The following is a 16765-nucleotide window of genomic DNA, read 5'->3' as shown; positions in this document are numbered from 1 at the left end:
GCTTTTTTGCACATGCTACTTCAAGAACAACCAACTCTCTCAAAAGCAATTTGCCAAATGAGCTTTTCCCTGAAGATCATGTTATATTCTGGATGTTTTCCAGCCACAGCAAAGCTCATCACATCAACACATACCCATTATCAATCAAAATGTGCCCATATTGTGTTTTCTTTCCTGTATTTATTAAACAGCTCTGATGGGCTTACAGAAAAAACAGACTATGGGTCTTCACACTTTGGGGTAATAATCAGGTACATCTTAACTATGGAATTCTAGGAAAAAAGGTCTTCACCCAGAGGGGTGATTTTAATGGCTGTGAATTTAGAATTAATAGCAATCCAGTAACATAGAGAAGGTACTTCCTAGGTAGGTAGCGCTACTCTTTACAATCTTTACATGTAAGAATACCCTTGTATTTTTTTTTTACATCTTTACAATCTACATGTAAGAATACCCTTGTATTTTTTTTCCTATCTGCTTTTTCTCAAAGTGTTCTACATTTTTTATGATGTTTCTTACCCTGCATCTGAGCCATTTCCACAGAGTAAAGGGTCCTTTTGTCCATCCAAAACATAAAAGTGACCTGTTAATATAAAGAAGAATTAGCTAATTCACTTCATATCAATCCTACTGACATTAGGAATAAATCAGAGTTTGACTATCAGTTATTTTCAAAGTGGACACAATAAACTATATTTACAAAGATGGCTTCAACCCCACAGCCTCAACTATTTATAGTTGAAAAATCATTCAGCAACACTCAGGTTAAAAATGTAGCAATATTTCTTACTGTCATCTTCAATATAATCCTTCCAGTTAAATGTACTCATTGTTACATTAACAAATATTCCATTTGAATCCATTGTGCCATTAAAGTAGGATGTGGTGTTGGTTTCAAAAGCAGAATCGCTTGGGGGCCATTGCAAGCATTTATTCCGCAGGTTGCCCATGAACAGCTGCAGACCAATTAGAGCAAACACGCTCAGACAGAACACAGTCAAGATCATGACGTCAGAAAGCTTCTTCACGGACTGGATTAGGGCCCCCACAATGGTCTTTAAACCTGAGGAGAGACAACAATAGGTCATCCAAGGAATAGTGTCATAAGCCACAATGTGTATCTTCTTAGTCACACACATTCTCATTTCCCATAAACTGTTGCTTGGCTGTTTAGACACCAGAGCTTAATGGATAGCCAGATGGTTTGGGAAATGGATGAAAAGCAGGTTTTATTTATGAATAGTATGCTTTCTGGGGATTTTAAAATGAAAGTGTAAATAGGCAAGAAGCTTTCTCTTTTTTTGCTTATTCATTTATTTTTGAGAGAGAGAGAGTGTGAGCAGGGGAGGGACAGAGAGAGAGAGAGACAAACACACACAGAATCTGAAGCAGGCTCTGAGCTGTCAGCACAGAGACCAATGTGAGGCTCAAACCCACAAACCGTGAGGTCATGTCCTGGGCCGAAGTTGGATGCTTAATTGACTGAGGCCCCCAGGCACCCCTAGGCAGGAAGCTTTCTTGCCTGTGGTTTTACATGTTGCCATGAGCACCTAAAGATGAACTTGGAGTTACTTTTCATTTCAGATTTTGTGTTTCATGAGGCTGTCTCCCTCCAACCCATTCTTTATACCAGCCTCCATGTAGCTATAATCAGAGGAAAAAAGAATTGAAAATACTAACAATCCCATGCCAGGTACATGCTGTTCAATAATAATCTTTTCTCCTTTATAAAAGGAGATCTATTTTCAGAAAAGACCTGCAGTGAATGGTAAAACCCAAATCAATTAGTAAAGGCAAGCTAGCAAAGCGTTTTTCAGATTGTAAAAGAGAAAACTTTACATCATAAATGCAAAAAGGAAGAGAGAGACAGAGAGTGCACACATGTACTAGGGCAGACTAGTACTTTTATAGAGACTCATGCAATTCTCTGTTAAACTCTGCTGACTTTATAAATAAGTATGTAATTTCTAAAATTTTAGGAACTAAACTGCATGGAAACATCATTGGGCATTCTTGAAGTTGACAAACAAGAATAATAAACAAGTCTAATGTCATAAGTGTGGTTTCAACCTGAATATTACAGTGTATTTAAAGTCCACCCCAGTGTTTAACCTAGCTCTCACCTGGAATGACTGAAATTGTTTTCAGGGCCCGAAGAACTCTGAATGTTCTCAGTGCTGAGACATTGCCCAGGTCCACGAACTCTGTCACGTATCTGTAATAGGGAGTTCACACACAACACAATAATACACAAGAAAAGTTGGAGATAAAAGGAGGCTATCGTCTTACACCAGTTTCTTCTTACCTGGAATTACAGAAATAGTTTTCAGAGCTTTCAAGACTCTGAAAGTTTGAAGGGCTGAAACATTGCCTAGGCTTACAAATTCTGTTACATACCTGTAGAATTAAATCAGAGTTACTGATAATTTTGGCAAAGTTTATTCCAAATAAAGAATGAAAGCTGGGTTTGGCATATAGAGCCTCTTGACTTTAACAAATGGAATTGCTACAGAACTCAGAGTGCCTCAGCGGTAGGCTGCTTTATTTCAATGTAATTTTCACTAATATGAACAAGTTTGTTTATAAAAGTAATCAAAATACAGTTGAAGGTGTTAGAGTCAATGAATAACTTCATTTTGATGATGTGGAAGACTCTATGACATGAAAGTAATTCTGTTTATTTGCTCATTTACCAGATATATTTACCTTGCAATATGTATTCTAATGTGTATTCTCAAAACATATGAGGCATATAGTTAATTTGGCTAATAAGAACATTCTACAATTAAAATATGTCACAACAATCTGGTTGATGCTACAACTATTTTCATTCCTTCGAGTTTAACAACTTTTCAAAGACACTCACGCCATCACGATGACACTGAAATCCAGCCAGTTCCATGGATCACGAAGGAATGTAAAATCTTCTAAGCAAAACCCTCTTGCCAAGATTTTTATAAGCGACTCAAAAGTGTAGATTCCAGTGAATGTGTACCTAGGAAAAGCATCCAAACAAAAATTAACAATTTCATTTGAGCTGTAAATATACATATTTTCAACATGGCAAATCTTATCCTTTTGTGGTTTTTAATTTGCTAAAATCTTGTTTCTTATTTCCACTTACAAAGACTTGACTAGTTTAATTAATCTTACAAGCCTGAGTGAAGGGTGAAACTGAAGAGATAATATCTTCTCCCAAAGAATCTGATCTTGTTTAACTATTTAGATTTTTAGAATAATAGTTGCATGTGTTTTATGCATAACGATCCAGTTTGGCCCTCTAGAGCAACGCTGTTTGACTAAAATATCATACAAACTACATATGTTGTTTGGAAATTTTTAGTAGCCAAATAAAAAAGTAAGAAAAAACAAGTGAATTTAATTTTCATATTATATTTTATTTCAACAAATATATCTGAAACACTATTATTCTAACATTTAAGACTAGACAAATTTCAGGTTTCACATGTGGCTAGTGTTTCCCTCATTAGACAATACAGCTCTAGAGGTAAAATTTATTCGATTTGTTTATTTATAATAAAATATTTCATTCAAATTTATTAATGAGTAGAATTATTTTTAGGAATATATCACATGTCTAATCTAGAAAATATGCTTCCCCTTTTAAAGAGTCAGGCATAGACTTGTAAAACTATCTCTCTCTCTATGTATATATATGTGTGTATATATATATATATATGTATATATATATGTGTGTATGTGTATATCTCTATGTATATATATGTGTGTATATATATATATGTATATATATATGTGTGTATATATATATATATATACACACACATATATATGTATATATATATGTGTGTGTATATATATATATATATGAAAATTTTCAATTTATTAGTATTTTATGTATGTGCATTTACACAATTACCAAAATTCACAGATAAACAAAATTTCTGATTCTAACCTTGCATCAGCTACTATTTCTATACAATTGGGACAAATCATTTAAATATGCTTAAATTCAAATTTCAGCCTCCAAAATGGTGAAAGATTTTCCATTTACTGTTTGATACAGTGCATTTTTAGCTCTCTCTCCTTTGAGTGTTGACAATATTAAGTTATTTCTGTTTCTTCCAAAAATAGTTGAGAAAGAATACTTGTTTTTCAATATTGTGTTCTTTTAAAAAAGTACGATTTACGATTACCCTTCAGATTAATTCACCCAAGTCACAAAGATTTGACTTACTTATATTAAAAACAATTATATTTGCCTGCCTACTAGTATTGTGTATGTGAATAAAGTTAGGGGAGTTATTTTTGCATTGTTTTCTGCAGAAATTTCTCTTAGATAAGGGAACAAAGAAATAAGAGAAAAATGTATGCAGAGACCTTCATGTCAGGTTTTCCTAAGAATATTCCTCCTCCCTTTTAAAATAATTCAGCTTATTTTTTGAGGAATAAGTGTAATTGCTATATTTACTTATGAAGTAGCTGACCTTATTAGGAAAAGGCATACTTTACAACGCCACGCTTATATTCACTTGTGTTTTAGTTTGGATCTTTGCACGTTACACATAACCACCATGACATTTCTGTTCGAAGATAGCTGCCTTGTAAAAAGCCATCAGAGACAGCTCAATGTGTGCTTTATTTATCACATTAATGGTTAATGTCCTATGGTCTATGCTTAGGCAATTCTAAGTTTTCTGCAGATTTACTAGGGGTAAGATGAAAGTCCCTACTCCTATCCCTGTTTTTTAGAAAAGTAAGAAAATTTGTGACATTTGGAGTATAAGTGAGTGTTGATAGCTATTCAAGGAAGAGAGTCCCAGAGCTTAACATCTGAGATAGAGCTTTGCACAGAACAGGTGTTCAGAAGTACCTATTAGCAAACTAGATTGAACAGGGAAGTGAGAATCAAGGGTACCTTGATCTTTCTTGGCTCTGCCCCTACTAAACTCTAACCATGCTGTTGATTCTGTCCATGTCACCGAGGTTTTCTCCCATAATTATGACGTCTATAGACCCGCCTCCCTTTCATAACATGACCCTCACTATACAATATGGTTCTCAGCCTATTCTGTGTGTGTCACCTCTTTGTACAGGGACTGTTTATGCTACCAATGTCCTGTTTTCATGTCAGAACTGAGTTATCTTCTTTTTGCTTTGGACTCTGTTAGCTTTATTTGTTGGCTGTAACCACTGATTTTGCTTGTTTTCCTGCCTCTTTACTGTCAAGTGAGTAGGGATAAATGATCAGGAAACTTGTGCAAAGTTTTCTCACTGACTGATGAAGTCAAAAACTTTGTGGGGGTAAGACTATTTTCATAATGGATATAGTCATCTCTAAAAAATGACTTGAAAACGAGAGACCTGGGGCACCTGGGTGGCTCGGTTGGTTAAGCGTCTGACTTCGGCCCAGGTCATGATCCCACACTTTGTGGGTTTGAGCCTCGCGTCGGGCTCTGTGCTGACCGGCTCAGAGCCTGGAGCCTGCTTCAGATGCTGTGTCTCTCTCTGTCTCTGCCCCTCCCTCACTCTGTCTCTCAGTCTCCCAAAAATAAATAAGCGTTAAAAAAATTAAATAAATAATAAAATAAAATAAAATAAAATAAAATGAGAGACCTGCATAGTCAAGTAATAATATTCAAGTGTCCTCTTTGCCTATCTTTTAATAATGTTTTACAGATAAATGAGATTTACACAGGTTTAAATGCTTCAGTAATTTCTGCTAGGAAAAGTACATACAGAATAGTTTTATATAGGTATGTCCATTTGTTAACCCACAGATGATAAATAACTAAAAATTCTGTTAAATTGCTTGCTCAACATAAGAACTGGATTCTTTCCTAAAATGATTTCTAGGGAGCATTTCCAAGGTACTACCAAGGAGAAAAAAAGTCTTTAATGTGTTAGATCACTGACAAATGATGGCTTAGAATAGTGCATTAAATCCTCAAAGAAGCCTACAGAGGCAGAAATAGAAGTGGCAATGTTTGTCATAATAATTTATCTCCTATTGGGTATTATTTTTAAAAATATGACAACAAAAAGAACATACTAAAAACTTCTTTTCACTAAACCTGATCATTGTATTATACCATACATAAATAGCCTACATACCCTAAATACCTTCTGTTTCACTAATTAATATGTTGCTTTGTCATGAATAATCTCATATGTGACTGATAACTTAGGGAATAATGTTGTTGTTATGATGCAAAAATTGTGTTAGTTAATGCAAAATTTTCCCCATATTGATGTTTTGAATCAATTAGTGGCATCTTTTTCGTCGTACTGAAATAGAACATCCTTAGCATTAAAAGAAGACATTAATACTAATGCAGAAAATTGACCTAAGAGCCTTCTTCAGTGCAAGCAGAGGCTAGTTTAACATGCCCCAAAACTATTGTGCTTACACTTTTCCCTTTGTATTAAAATAATGAATCAAATGCTTAATTTGAAGACATGATAGAAATGTCCCCAGGGTCTTCATCTTAAAAGAAAAAGGACAAGACCTGGGGTCTGAGACTGCAAGGAGTTGTTGGCTATGACTTCTGGTACAAACATCTATAGACGTTTAACTAGGCCAGTATTTTTTTTATTGGGATTGTTACTGCTTTTATTAGTGTTCTAATTACAAAATCTCATAAGTTTGAATGATCTGCTCTTAATCATGTTTTCCCCTTAAGCCCTATTATTTTTTTTGAGCTCTGATTTTGTAGAGACATTTTGTTTCTTTTATGGAACACATCTATGGTGTTTTAGCACACATGCTGTGTCTAAATAAACTACATATCTGACTGTAACTAAACATCTAAGCTACTTTCCTAAATATAATGATATATAACCATGATACCTAATATAATATATAATGCTAAACACCTAAATTTGTTTTATGAAAATATAGCAATAATAGTAATACACTAGAATACAATAATTTTATTCATATTACTCAGATGGTCATTGTTTTTTATCTAAAATACATAACTATGATACTTTTATGCTAAATGACTGGTTTAGTACAGCTAATTGTACAGCTAAATGATTGGTTTAGTACAGCTAATGTGTACTATTTATAACCTTTCTTAAACAGGTACCGTCATGAATTTGTTGGGAAAAAATACTTACCTTATAGAAGAAAAACTCCCCTAAAGAACTTCCCTTATCTTCTTTCATGTTATGGAAATAACTTTTTCTTAGAAGCTTTTAGCCTGACTCCAAAAAGTGGAAAACTTAAGTCAGACCATAATCATAAGGAGACTGTGAGAGAATTTGATTGTGCATTTCTCATTCCAAGAAGTCATTCCTACTTACTCTACATTCTTCGTCCAGTCTGGAGGGTTACTCAAGGTCATAAATACACAGTTGGTCAAAATAGTGCACATGATAAGCATGCTGAATAAAGTAGATTATAGTTAAGGAATAAATGCTAGTATATTATCACGGCCATTTACAAACGATCAAATACCAAAAAAAAAAAATCATCAACAAAGTTACCTGTGAAATTAGTCTTACTTATTTGTTTTAAAGCAATGGCAAAAATAATAGTAATAAAGTATTAAAATAAAATAAGAAGTAAGAAATTGTAAAGCCTGTCATACATCCTGAGTCTACTCCTTTTCATCTTTCTCACAAAACCGAATTTAATAGAGAAATGTATTTGAAGCAATGGGAATTTTACATCCCAAGCAATTATGTGAAATAGAACTGCAACGGGAAATGACTGTTCTTTACTAAGTTCACAGTATAAAAGTATAAAAAGTCTGAGTTTGATTATATCTGAAGTTGTACTTCAGATTGTACTTCAGATATAATTTAAAGTCACCACTAACTGACAAAATGTTAATGGGTACAATATAAAAACCCTAGGAATGTATAGCCCAGTATATTCAACAATGACACTGATTGAGCATTCTACTGTAATTAGGTACTCTTAATTCATTTATTCATCATTTATTCATAATGAATGAATAATATGAATCCATAGAATGAAAATAATTCAAATGAACCTCAAAAAATTATCAGTCCTGTCTGTCCTGTCTCTAGGTTAATCAGTCTTTTGTCTCTCTTTTAGTTTTTAGAAGGCCATTTTGAATCTGTCTATATAAAATGCCCATTCTTGATTAAAGAGCTAAATGTGAGACAGGAAACCATTAAAATCCTAGAGGAAAACATAGGCAGTAATCTCTTTGACATCCGCTGGAACAGTGTCTTGCAAGATATGCCTCCTGAGGCAAGGCAAACAGAAGCAAAACTAAACTATTGGTACTTGATCAAAATGAAATACTTCTGCACAGTGAAGGAAATAATCAACAAAACTAAAAGGCGACCTATGGAATAGATTGTATTTGCAAATGACACATTGGATAAAGGGTTAGTATCCAAAATCTATAATGAAATTATCAAACTCAACACTCAAAAAACAAATAATCCAATTTAAAAAATGGGCAGAAGATAAGAATAGACATTTTTTCCAAAGAAGACATCCAGATGGCTAACAGACACTTGAAAAGACTCTCAACATCACTCATCATCAGGGAAATACAAATCAAAACTCCAATGAGATATCACTTCACACCATCAGAATGGCTAAAATTAACAATACAAGAAACCACAGGTGTTGGCAAGGATGTGGAGAAAGGGGAACCCTCTTACACTGTTGGTAAGAATGCAAAGTGGTACAGCCACTCTGGAAAACAGTATGGAGGTTCTGCAAAAGAACTCTCCTAGAGTAAGAGTAGAACTACCCTACAATCCAGCAATTGCATTCCTAGGTATTTACCCAAAGGACACAAAAAATATAATGGGAAGGGATACATACACCCCAATGTTTATAGCAGCATTATCTACAATGGCCAAATTGTGGAAAGAGCACAAATGTTCATCAACTGATGAATGGATATAGAAGTGTGGTGTGTATATATACATTGACATACACATGTACATGTACATACACATATACACACACATAATGGAATATTTCTCAGCCATAAAAAAGAATGAAATCTTGCTATTTGCAATGATGTGGATGGAACTAGAGAATATTATGCTAAGTGAAATAAGTCAGCCAGAGAAAGACTACCATATAATTCCACTCATGTGTGGAATTTAAGAAACAAAACAAACTATCATGGGGCTAAAAGAGACTAAAAGAGACTAAAACCAAGAAACAGACTCTTAACCTACAGAGAAAACTATTGGTTACCAGAGAGGAGGTGGGTAGGGGAATGGGTTAAACAGGTGATGGGGATTAAGGAGTGCCCTTGTGATGAGCACCAGGTGTTGTATGGAAGCATTGAATCACTAAATTGTACACCTGATACTAAAATTACACTGTATGTTAACTAACTTGAATTTAAATAAAAATCAATGCCCATTCTTGAACACAGCCTCTGAATACCTATTTTATCATTACCTATTTGAGAATACTTTTGAAGTCCACAGCTATTCTGTCCTTTTTTGTGTACTTTTTGACAATCCCTAAGTAGTCTTAAATTCAGTGATATTTAAATATATACTATCAGATATATAGGCACATAATAGTTTAATAAATATTTAGTGAAGGAGGATGGACAGACCCAGGTGCTGAAGATATAGAACCAATTAGGGCATAAAAGTTTGAACATTGGTAATACAGATAATGTTTCTTTAGCAGTGGTTATGTATGGTCTAACTGAGGTTAATAAAAGTGTGAAGTAGCTTTGCTCTTATTCCTTCTACACAGTGCGTTTCATTTACACATTTATTATCATCATTCATTTTTTTACTTCTAGAATCATAGTAGTAATTCTATGCTAATCTTTTTATAAATAGCAGAAAATCAATGAGAACAGGTTAAATAACAATGTCACCATTAATCTCAAAATAATTATATATATAACATATAAAGGAATATATATAAAATATAAATATATAAAATATATTCATATACATATGAATGACATTTTCTTTAAAATCAACCGTAGGCATTCAGTCACATGAAAAGGATATGAATGTACCAAAATCTTAATAGCAATTTTCCTAACAGGGTTTAGCGGAGTTAAAATATACAAGGCAGAGGTGGCACTGAATCGGAAAATTGCCTTCCCTTTATTCAATACTATAAAAGTCTGAAAAAGAAAATATGAAAAAAAAAGTCACTAGATTAGACATGTGGTTTATTTGAAGAGTTTACACACATGAAGAACTTTTTACCTGATTTGTTTGTTCAAACCTGTTTGTTTAAACAAGTTGGTATATCATAACTATAAACACATTAGATGTTTCTCCCTTAAATTAATATACAGCTACAAGTAAACATATGATTTACTATTACCTAATTTGTCTCTAAGGTTTCAACTTTCTGATACAAACTAATGATCCTACACAGAATTTTTTTTTTTTTTATCAAGTTGTAACTTTACAGATTCCAACTTTATTTAAAGCTTACCATCTGTCTCCAGCTTTGGTAACTTTTCAGATAATTCTGTACATATTGCTACTAAAATAATCTTTTATTTTAATTATTTCAAGTCTTTGAACTCTAAAGCTTATGAAGCCTTTGTATTTTCCCTGTGGTAGTTGTCCTATTTTAAGATGTTTAAACAGGCTGAATAACCTGGTTTTGCTGATTCTATAGATCTGCTGGTAATACTGAGAAGGGACAGCTGCATAGAGAATTAGGCTTAAAGACATCATTTCAAAGGGCATTCCATAGCTAAAATCCTATGACTTGAAACCTATAATCATCAACTTAGCATTTAAGCTATGCTACCCAGTGATTACCTACCACATCTCTCTAAGATCATTTACTTTTTACCACCAAGGCATCTCTGCTCCAACCAAATCAGTCCACTTGTCAATCCTGCTCACAGCCTGTCAGCTTCTCCTTCTGATTCTGGAAATGAGTGTCATAAAATCCTAGAGGAAGGAGGTACCTGTGAGGTCATCTAATACAAACTCCCCCCATTTGGGGTCCGTAACAAGCCTGTCAGTGAGGTCCCACCCACTATTATTTCAAAGGTTCTTAGTCCTGTCTGCATATTAGAATCTCCGTAGGTGATTTTAAAATTGCCAATATTTGAGTTCTACTCAAAACCAAATGAATCAGAATTTCTAAAGGATGGGCATAGACATGGGATTTTTTTAAGTTTCCTCAGGCAATTCTAATATGCAGCCAGGGTTGAAAAGCCCTACCCTCAGAAAATGTCCTCAGCTATCAAAGTCACCTCCTTCATCATGTCTTTCCAGATAAATCACTGCCTTCTTTCTGATCGCTCCCTAATTGTTTCCCTTTACCAGTAAGTCTTAGTGTATTAATTTGCACACATTGGCATGTTGCTTGTAATTATAGTCAAGTAGCAGTTTACATGTAGGGTTCATTCCACTGAGGACTAGGTTAGAAGTTGTTATAAACTATTGAGCATAAAAAGCCTGTAATCTACTTTTTCTCCATTTTTTCCCACAGTATTTAATAGTGTGGTTTGTACATAAATACTTGTTTTAATTAAATGCAGGCTTACCCTTAAGATGCCATTTACCTTTAAGACATCTGTATATCCATTTGCTTAATAATATGTTTTTACTCTTTAAGGGCTGTATCCCATACAATCATGTTCACTGACAACACGGTAGTGTTTGAATAGGTAGAGAGAAATATTTATATTGTGAGTATTAAAGGCAAAGAAAACAATTCCTGTGTACATTGCCCTTTTGTATTCAAGACCATGGAGTCAAGCATTACCTAACCAACCATTTTCCATGAACTGCAATCTATAAATTTGAACAATTGTATAAGAAGGACAAGGAAACTTCTTTCTAGCATTGAGATCATCCACACAGGACAGTGGACATTGAGAAATTGCCCTTCAAGCACAAATGCATTAAAGGATTTTCTTAATTTTACAGGATTAGGTTATTTACATTTCAAACAATCTAGATCTATTTAGACATTCAATAACATGTAAAGTTCACCATAATTTAAAGTGCATTTACTTATGCTTTTGTGAAACAATTGCCATGAAAAAACAGTTAACACTTGTAACATTAGGAGGGGAATTTATTTTGAAAATCTCCAAAAACAGAGTGACAGGAATGAACTGGCCCTTTAAACATGGAATCCTCTGCTCCCCTGAAAGATTAGCCTCTGTGGTACTAACGGGATTAAAAATGACATGCCAAGGGCATCTTCAGTGAATTTACAGGTTCTGGAACACAGCAGGCCTTAAGGACACAATTTCAGTTTATTTCTGGAGGAACAACACCTGGTATAAAACCTGAGTTCTGAGAAATGAAGAATAAAATACTACTATCCTATATAGTGAAATAATTACAAGGAAGACGTTTGAAATTTGGGGCTCTGATGTTATTGAGAGATGTAGCTAAACTGAAAATTATTTCAGTGACAGACAATTGGAAGAGGAGTAAATAGTGTCAACTCCAGAATCTGGTCTCCAAGTCATGATAAATAATGATGTGGCTAAAAAACAATTACTGCATATTGCCACTAAGATGATGAAGGTAATAGCTGAAAGCGCGTCAAACCGGTTATTGTTCACTCTGGAATGCTACTTGCTTTTTCAGAGATAAATATGCATCATATAGGTTCACTAAAATTTTTACTGCTTGAGGCAAGAGTAAGCTTTCCGTCTCTAAGTAGGACCACTTCAGTCAGAGAATTCAAAAAGTTATACAAGCAGTTGTTGTTTTTTTTTTTTAATTTTTTTTTCAACGTTTTATTTATTTTTGGGACAGAGAGAGACAGAGCATGAACGGGGGAGGGGCAGAGAGAGAGGGACACACAGAATCCGAAACAGGCTCCAGGCTCTGAGCCATCAGCCCAGAGCCTGACGCGGGGCTCGAAGTCCCGGACCGCGAGATCGTGACCTGGCTGAAGTCGGACGCTTAACCGACTGCGCCACCCAGGCGCCCCTACAAGCAGTTTTTAACATTATCTTTCCTTTTATCAATAAATGCCATATATAGCTTTGCTTAGTACTTAAGAGCTCTGACTGCTGGGTTCAATCCCAGAATCGACCTCTTATGGAGTATAACTTGGGCAAAGTTACGTAACCTCTCTGGGGTTAACCCATGTGTAACGCTTGACACTAACACCTAACCCATGTGTAAAATGAGGCCAATGGTACCTGCCTTGTTGGTTCTTGAATAATAAATAAATGAATTCTGCCACCTAAACACCCAAACAGTGCCTGAAATCCACACCTATTTTGTCTGAGCACATTATTAGCTATCATTATTATCACTGTCACTATTCTTCAGTTATTACCTGGCCAACTTAAATACCATTAAAATGCATTGTGATGTGGCTCATCTGATTATCTGATTAAATTAGGCATGCAAAATATATCATTAATTAATCGCAACAAACTGTTACATAACGCTTTATGATTTTAAAATGCCTTTCACCTGCATTATTCATATAATTAACATAAACTTCATACCATATTCTTAAATTCCAGAACTTCTCCATTAGCTTTTTACATTAGCTGCTTTTATCGTAACAATCACAAACTATCATCTTTTTCAATAGCATCACCTAAGTCTTCATTTTTCTAGATACTTCATAAAGAAAAGCAGTGCACCCACAGTAAAGAGTAAATAGATGTCTCCTGAGATGGGTCATGGCCACCATGAATAAATCAAGGTCCAAATCTGGTTCTCAGGCAGGGAGGCAGTAAGAGCTGACTTTGTTAGCACACAGAGAACAATTCTGTTTCTTGGCAGCAGACTCACATTAACCAAGCTTAAGAGCATGACATACAAAATCAGAATGCAAATCTATTTATTTACAACAAGATTTATTTCTGTCACGTGGACTGAAATAATTGTAATGGCATAACCAGCATACTCTTTCCTTTCAAGCAGATCTATGGGAAGACAAATTCTAGTAAGAAGGTTCTTTGCTGAGTCAACTTAAGTCAAGTTAATCAAATGCAGAATGTTTAATGCCTCCTCTGTTCAGTAGCCCAGTGTAGCCCCTCTGCAATGAAATGGACTTGATTTCAGGAGGAAAATGCTTTCAGATCTGTCTCCCTTGAAAAATGCCAGTGTTTGTCTCTGTTATTTTCCCTATCCTTTAATCTTACCAATTTCCTTCCTTAAGAACACTTCCTTTCTTTAAGTAGCAAATACTTAACCATGTCAGAGTAAGCATTCCCCCATCTCTTGAAGATATCTTTTCAAATATATACTTTGAATCAGTAATTTTAAGGATAATTTTATTATAGTTTCTTGGGGGATGCTTCACTTATCATTGTGTATAATAATACAGTAACTAAATTTCAAATTTTTCTTTAGTGCTTCTGTAGTAAAGTTCTGGAATAAATTACTTTTAAAAATATATGAATCTATATTGAATGCCACCTTTCATGAGACTAATTTCAAAGGAAAAAGAAGGGCCATGCTTAGCTATTTAAATTTGTTTGATGATTTATAGAAAACATTTTAAAACTTGCTACTCAAAGTGTGGCCCATGCATTAGCAGCAAGAATCTCACTCGAGGACTTATTAGAGATGTAGATCTCTAGCCTCCTCTCAGACCTGTGGAGTCAGAATCTATATCTTAACAGGATCCTCAGATAATGTGTATAAACATGCAAGTTTGAGAAACCCTTCTTTAGAGCAATAGGGCTAGCTCCACGATTGGATGGTTAACTGCCAGCCTCTTTAACATCACCGATCTTCTCTGTTTAAATTGTGTACTGCTTAGAGAATGCAATTTCCTTAGCCATTCCTTTTATTTTTTTTTTGTTTTTTTTTATTAAAAAAATTTTTTTTACTGTTTATTTTTTTTCTATGAAATTTATTGACAAATTGGTTTCCATACAACACCCAGTGCTCATCCCAAAAGGTGCCCTCCTCAATACCCATCACCCACCCTCCCCTCCCTCCCACCCCCCATCAACCCTCAGTTCTCAGTTTTTAACAGTCTCTTATGCTTAGCCATTCCTTTTAAAAGGACTGGCTCTAATTAATAAAGGTGTTTAAAACCTTTTTTAATCCACAAACCATCAATTCATGGTGATATCTATTTATCTTTATTTTCTACACATACCTGTTTTTATTCTTATGAATGTGAAATATAAATTGTGGTTATAAAATGCCAAAATACCCAATTACATCATGCAGAATCTATAATCTATTAAAAAAATATTTACTATAAACTCTGCAAAGCTGGTTATCTTCAAAAACTAGTTAATTCTGACAGAATTTTGTGGTTATTATAGCTTTAGGAAGGCATAGTCATAACTTGATTTAAATCATATGTAGATAGAGAAAACTTGAGTATTTTGTTTTTGTCTTCTGTTTTTGACATTTTTTTCACGGACTGATGTTTTAACAATAAGTAATTATGACTGTGCTTGTCAATGTATTCTCTTCCTATAGGAGGATGCTAAATAAAAATATTACCCTCTGGGGGTGCTTGTGTGGCTCAGTCGGTTAAGCGTCCAGCTTCAGCTCAGGTCATGGTCTCACCATTTGTGAGTTCAAGCCCCGCATCGGGCTCTGCTCTGACAGCTCAGAGCCTGGAGCCTGCTTCAGATTCTGTACCTCATTCTCTCTCTGCCCCTCCCCCACATGTGCTCTCTCTCTCTCTCTGTCACTCAAAAATCAATAAATGTAAAAAAAAAATTTAAAAATACCCTCTAGAGTACAAATCTATTGTGAGGAAACCTCAAGCTAATTAAAAACTAAAAAATAAGAGTACGTATGCCCACAACTCTTCTTTGGCATGGCTGTTCTTCTGTTCTTTACCATGTGCTTAAGTATGTCAGTAATAACAGATATTTTGCTTTGTTGGCATCAGTTTTAATTCTGACTATCTCAGTTACTGTGAAATTGTAGAAATCGTTTGCCTCTCATATCTCTTCACTGTAGCCAAATCTTGACTTCATTTCTTATAAATATTTCTGCTTATACGGTGCCTAAAAGTAAGTGGAAATAAAAAGTATAAAATCTCTAAAGGTAGAAAACTTCTGATGCAGTATGTGTATGAGCCAGGAAAAAGTATATTAAAGTTAAGTGTTTAATTGAAGACTTAACTTTGGAAATATCACTTAACTTTAAAATCAATAAAATCAACACTCACCTTCTTACTGATATAGTACGGGTCCAGGTCCTCCAGAGGCTCTGACACCATCTCTGGAGGGATGTCTCCATAAATAAACGGAAGGTTCTTTCCAGCTTCCAAGTCACTGTTTGGCTTTGGTTTGTTCTCGTCATCATTGTCTTGTTCTCTCTTGGGCTTTTGGGCTTTCTCTTCTGCAGCACGTTTTTCGATAGCAGCAAGAGATTCTCTAGTAAAAAGGCGGAAGCTTTCAGGCCCCGGGGGTACCAGCAGTGCCTGTGCCATCTTTTCATCCTGCACATTTAATTACGTTTAGCTTCTTGCATAAGAATTGCCTGCAAAAAAAAAAAAATGCATGAGAGGAAAGCCAGTGAATGAGAGGGATTGAGAAAATCAACCAAGATGTCATTTAATGTTTCTTCTAGTAACTTTTTTTGTAATATATTAATAAATGACCATTATTTTTGGTGAAAAGTTCTTTTCTTCTTCAATACGCATGTTGCTCTTTTCTGCATGTTGTTTCAGCATAAACATTTTACAGTGTCCCTTTGAGGATTCTTCTAGTAGCTTTTTAAAAGTATAAACATTAATAGTGCTTTTAGTGCTGCACTACAAATTTTAACCTGGAAGCATCATTATCCAATCTGAGTTTCAATAAGCCAAGTATATAGGTCTGTCAAAGTCGAGTCAGAGACTTTTGAGCCAAAATATAGTATACATTTGGTG

General features: G+C 34.6%; 1 protein-coding gene across 9 annotated transcripts in view; it reads right to left on the bottom strand.

Annotated features, from left to right (window-relative positions):
* LOC125173711 (sodium channel protein type 3 subunit alpha) overlaps positions 1 to 16324 on the bottom strand; it is an 82545-nt gene extending 66221 nt beyond the window's left edge. For 8 of the 9 annotated variants that reach the window (XM_047873194.1, XM_047873196.1, XM_047873190.1 and 5 more), the window contains exons 1-7: positions 16061 to 16324; positions 9964 to 10082; positions 7288 to 7377; positions 2867 to 2995; positions 2124 to 2215; positions 791 to 1063; positions 520 to 583 (exon numbers count right to left, since the gene is read on the bottom strand). In XM_047873194.1, the coding sequence (XP_047729150.1) occupies positions 520 to 583; positions 791 to 1063; positions 2124 to 2215; positions 2867 to 2995; positions 7288 to 7377; positions 9964 to 10082; positions 16061 to 16324 (1031 nt within the window). The remainder of the gene's footprint in view (positions 1 to 519; positions 584 to 790; positions 1064 to 2123; positions 2216 to 2866; positions 2996 to 7287; positions 7378 to 9963; positions 10083 to 16060) is intronic. The other variant, XM_047873192.1, reaches the window with a different exon arrangement.
* Between the last annotated feature and the right edge of the window lie 441 nt (positions 16325 to 16765).

Source organism: Prionailurus viverrinus, chromosome C1 (genome assembly GCF_022837055.1).
Source record: "Prionailurus viverrinus isolate Anna chromosome C1, UM_Priviv_1.0, whole genome shotgun sequence".
In the NCBI taxonomy this organism is placed as follows: Eukaryota; Metazoa; Chordata; class Mammalia; order Carnivora; family Felidae; genus Prionailurus; species Prionailurus viverrinus.
The sequence above is the reverse complement of the archived record's forward strand: the minus strand, read 5'-3'. Positions and strand labels throughout refer to the sequence as shown.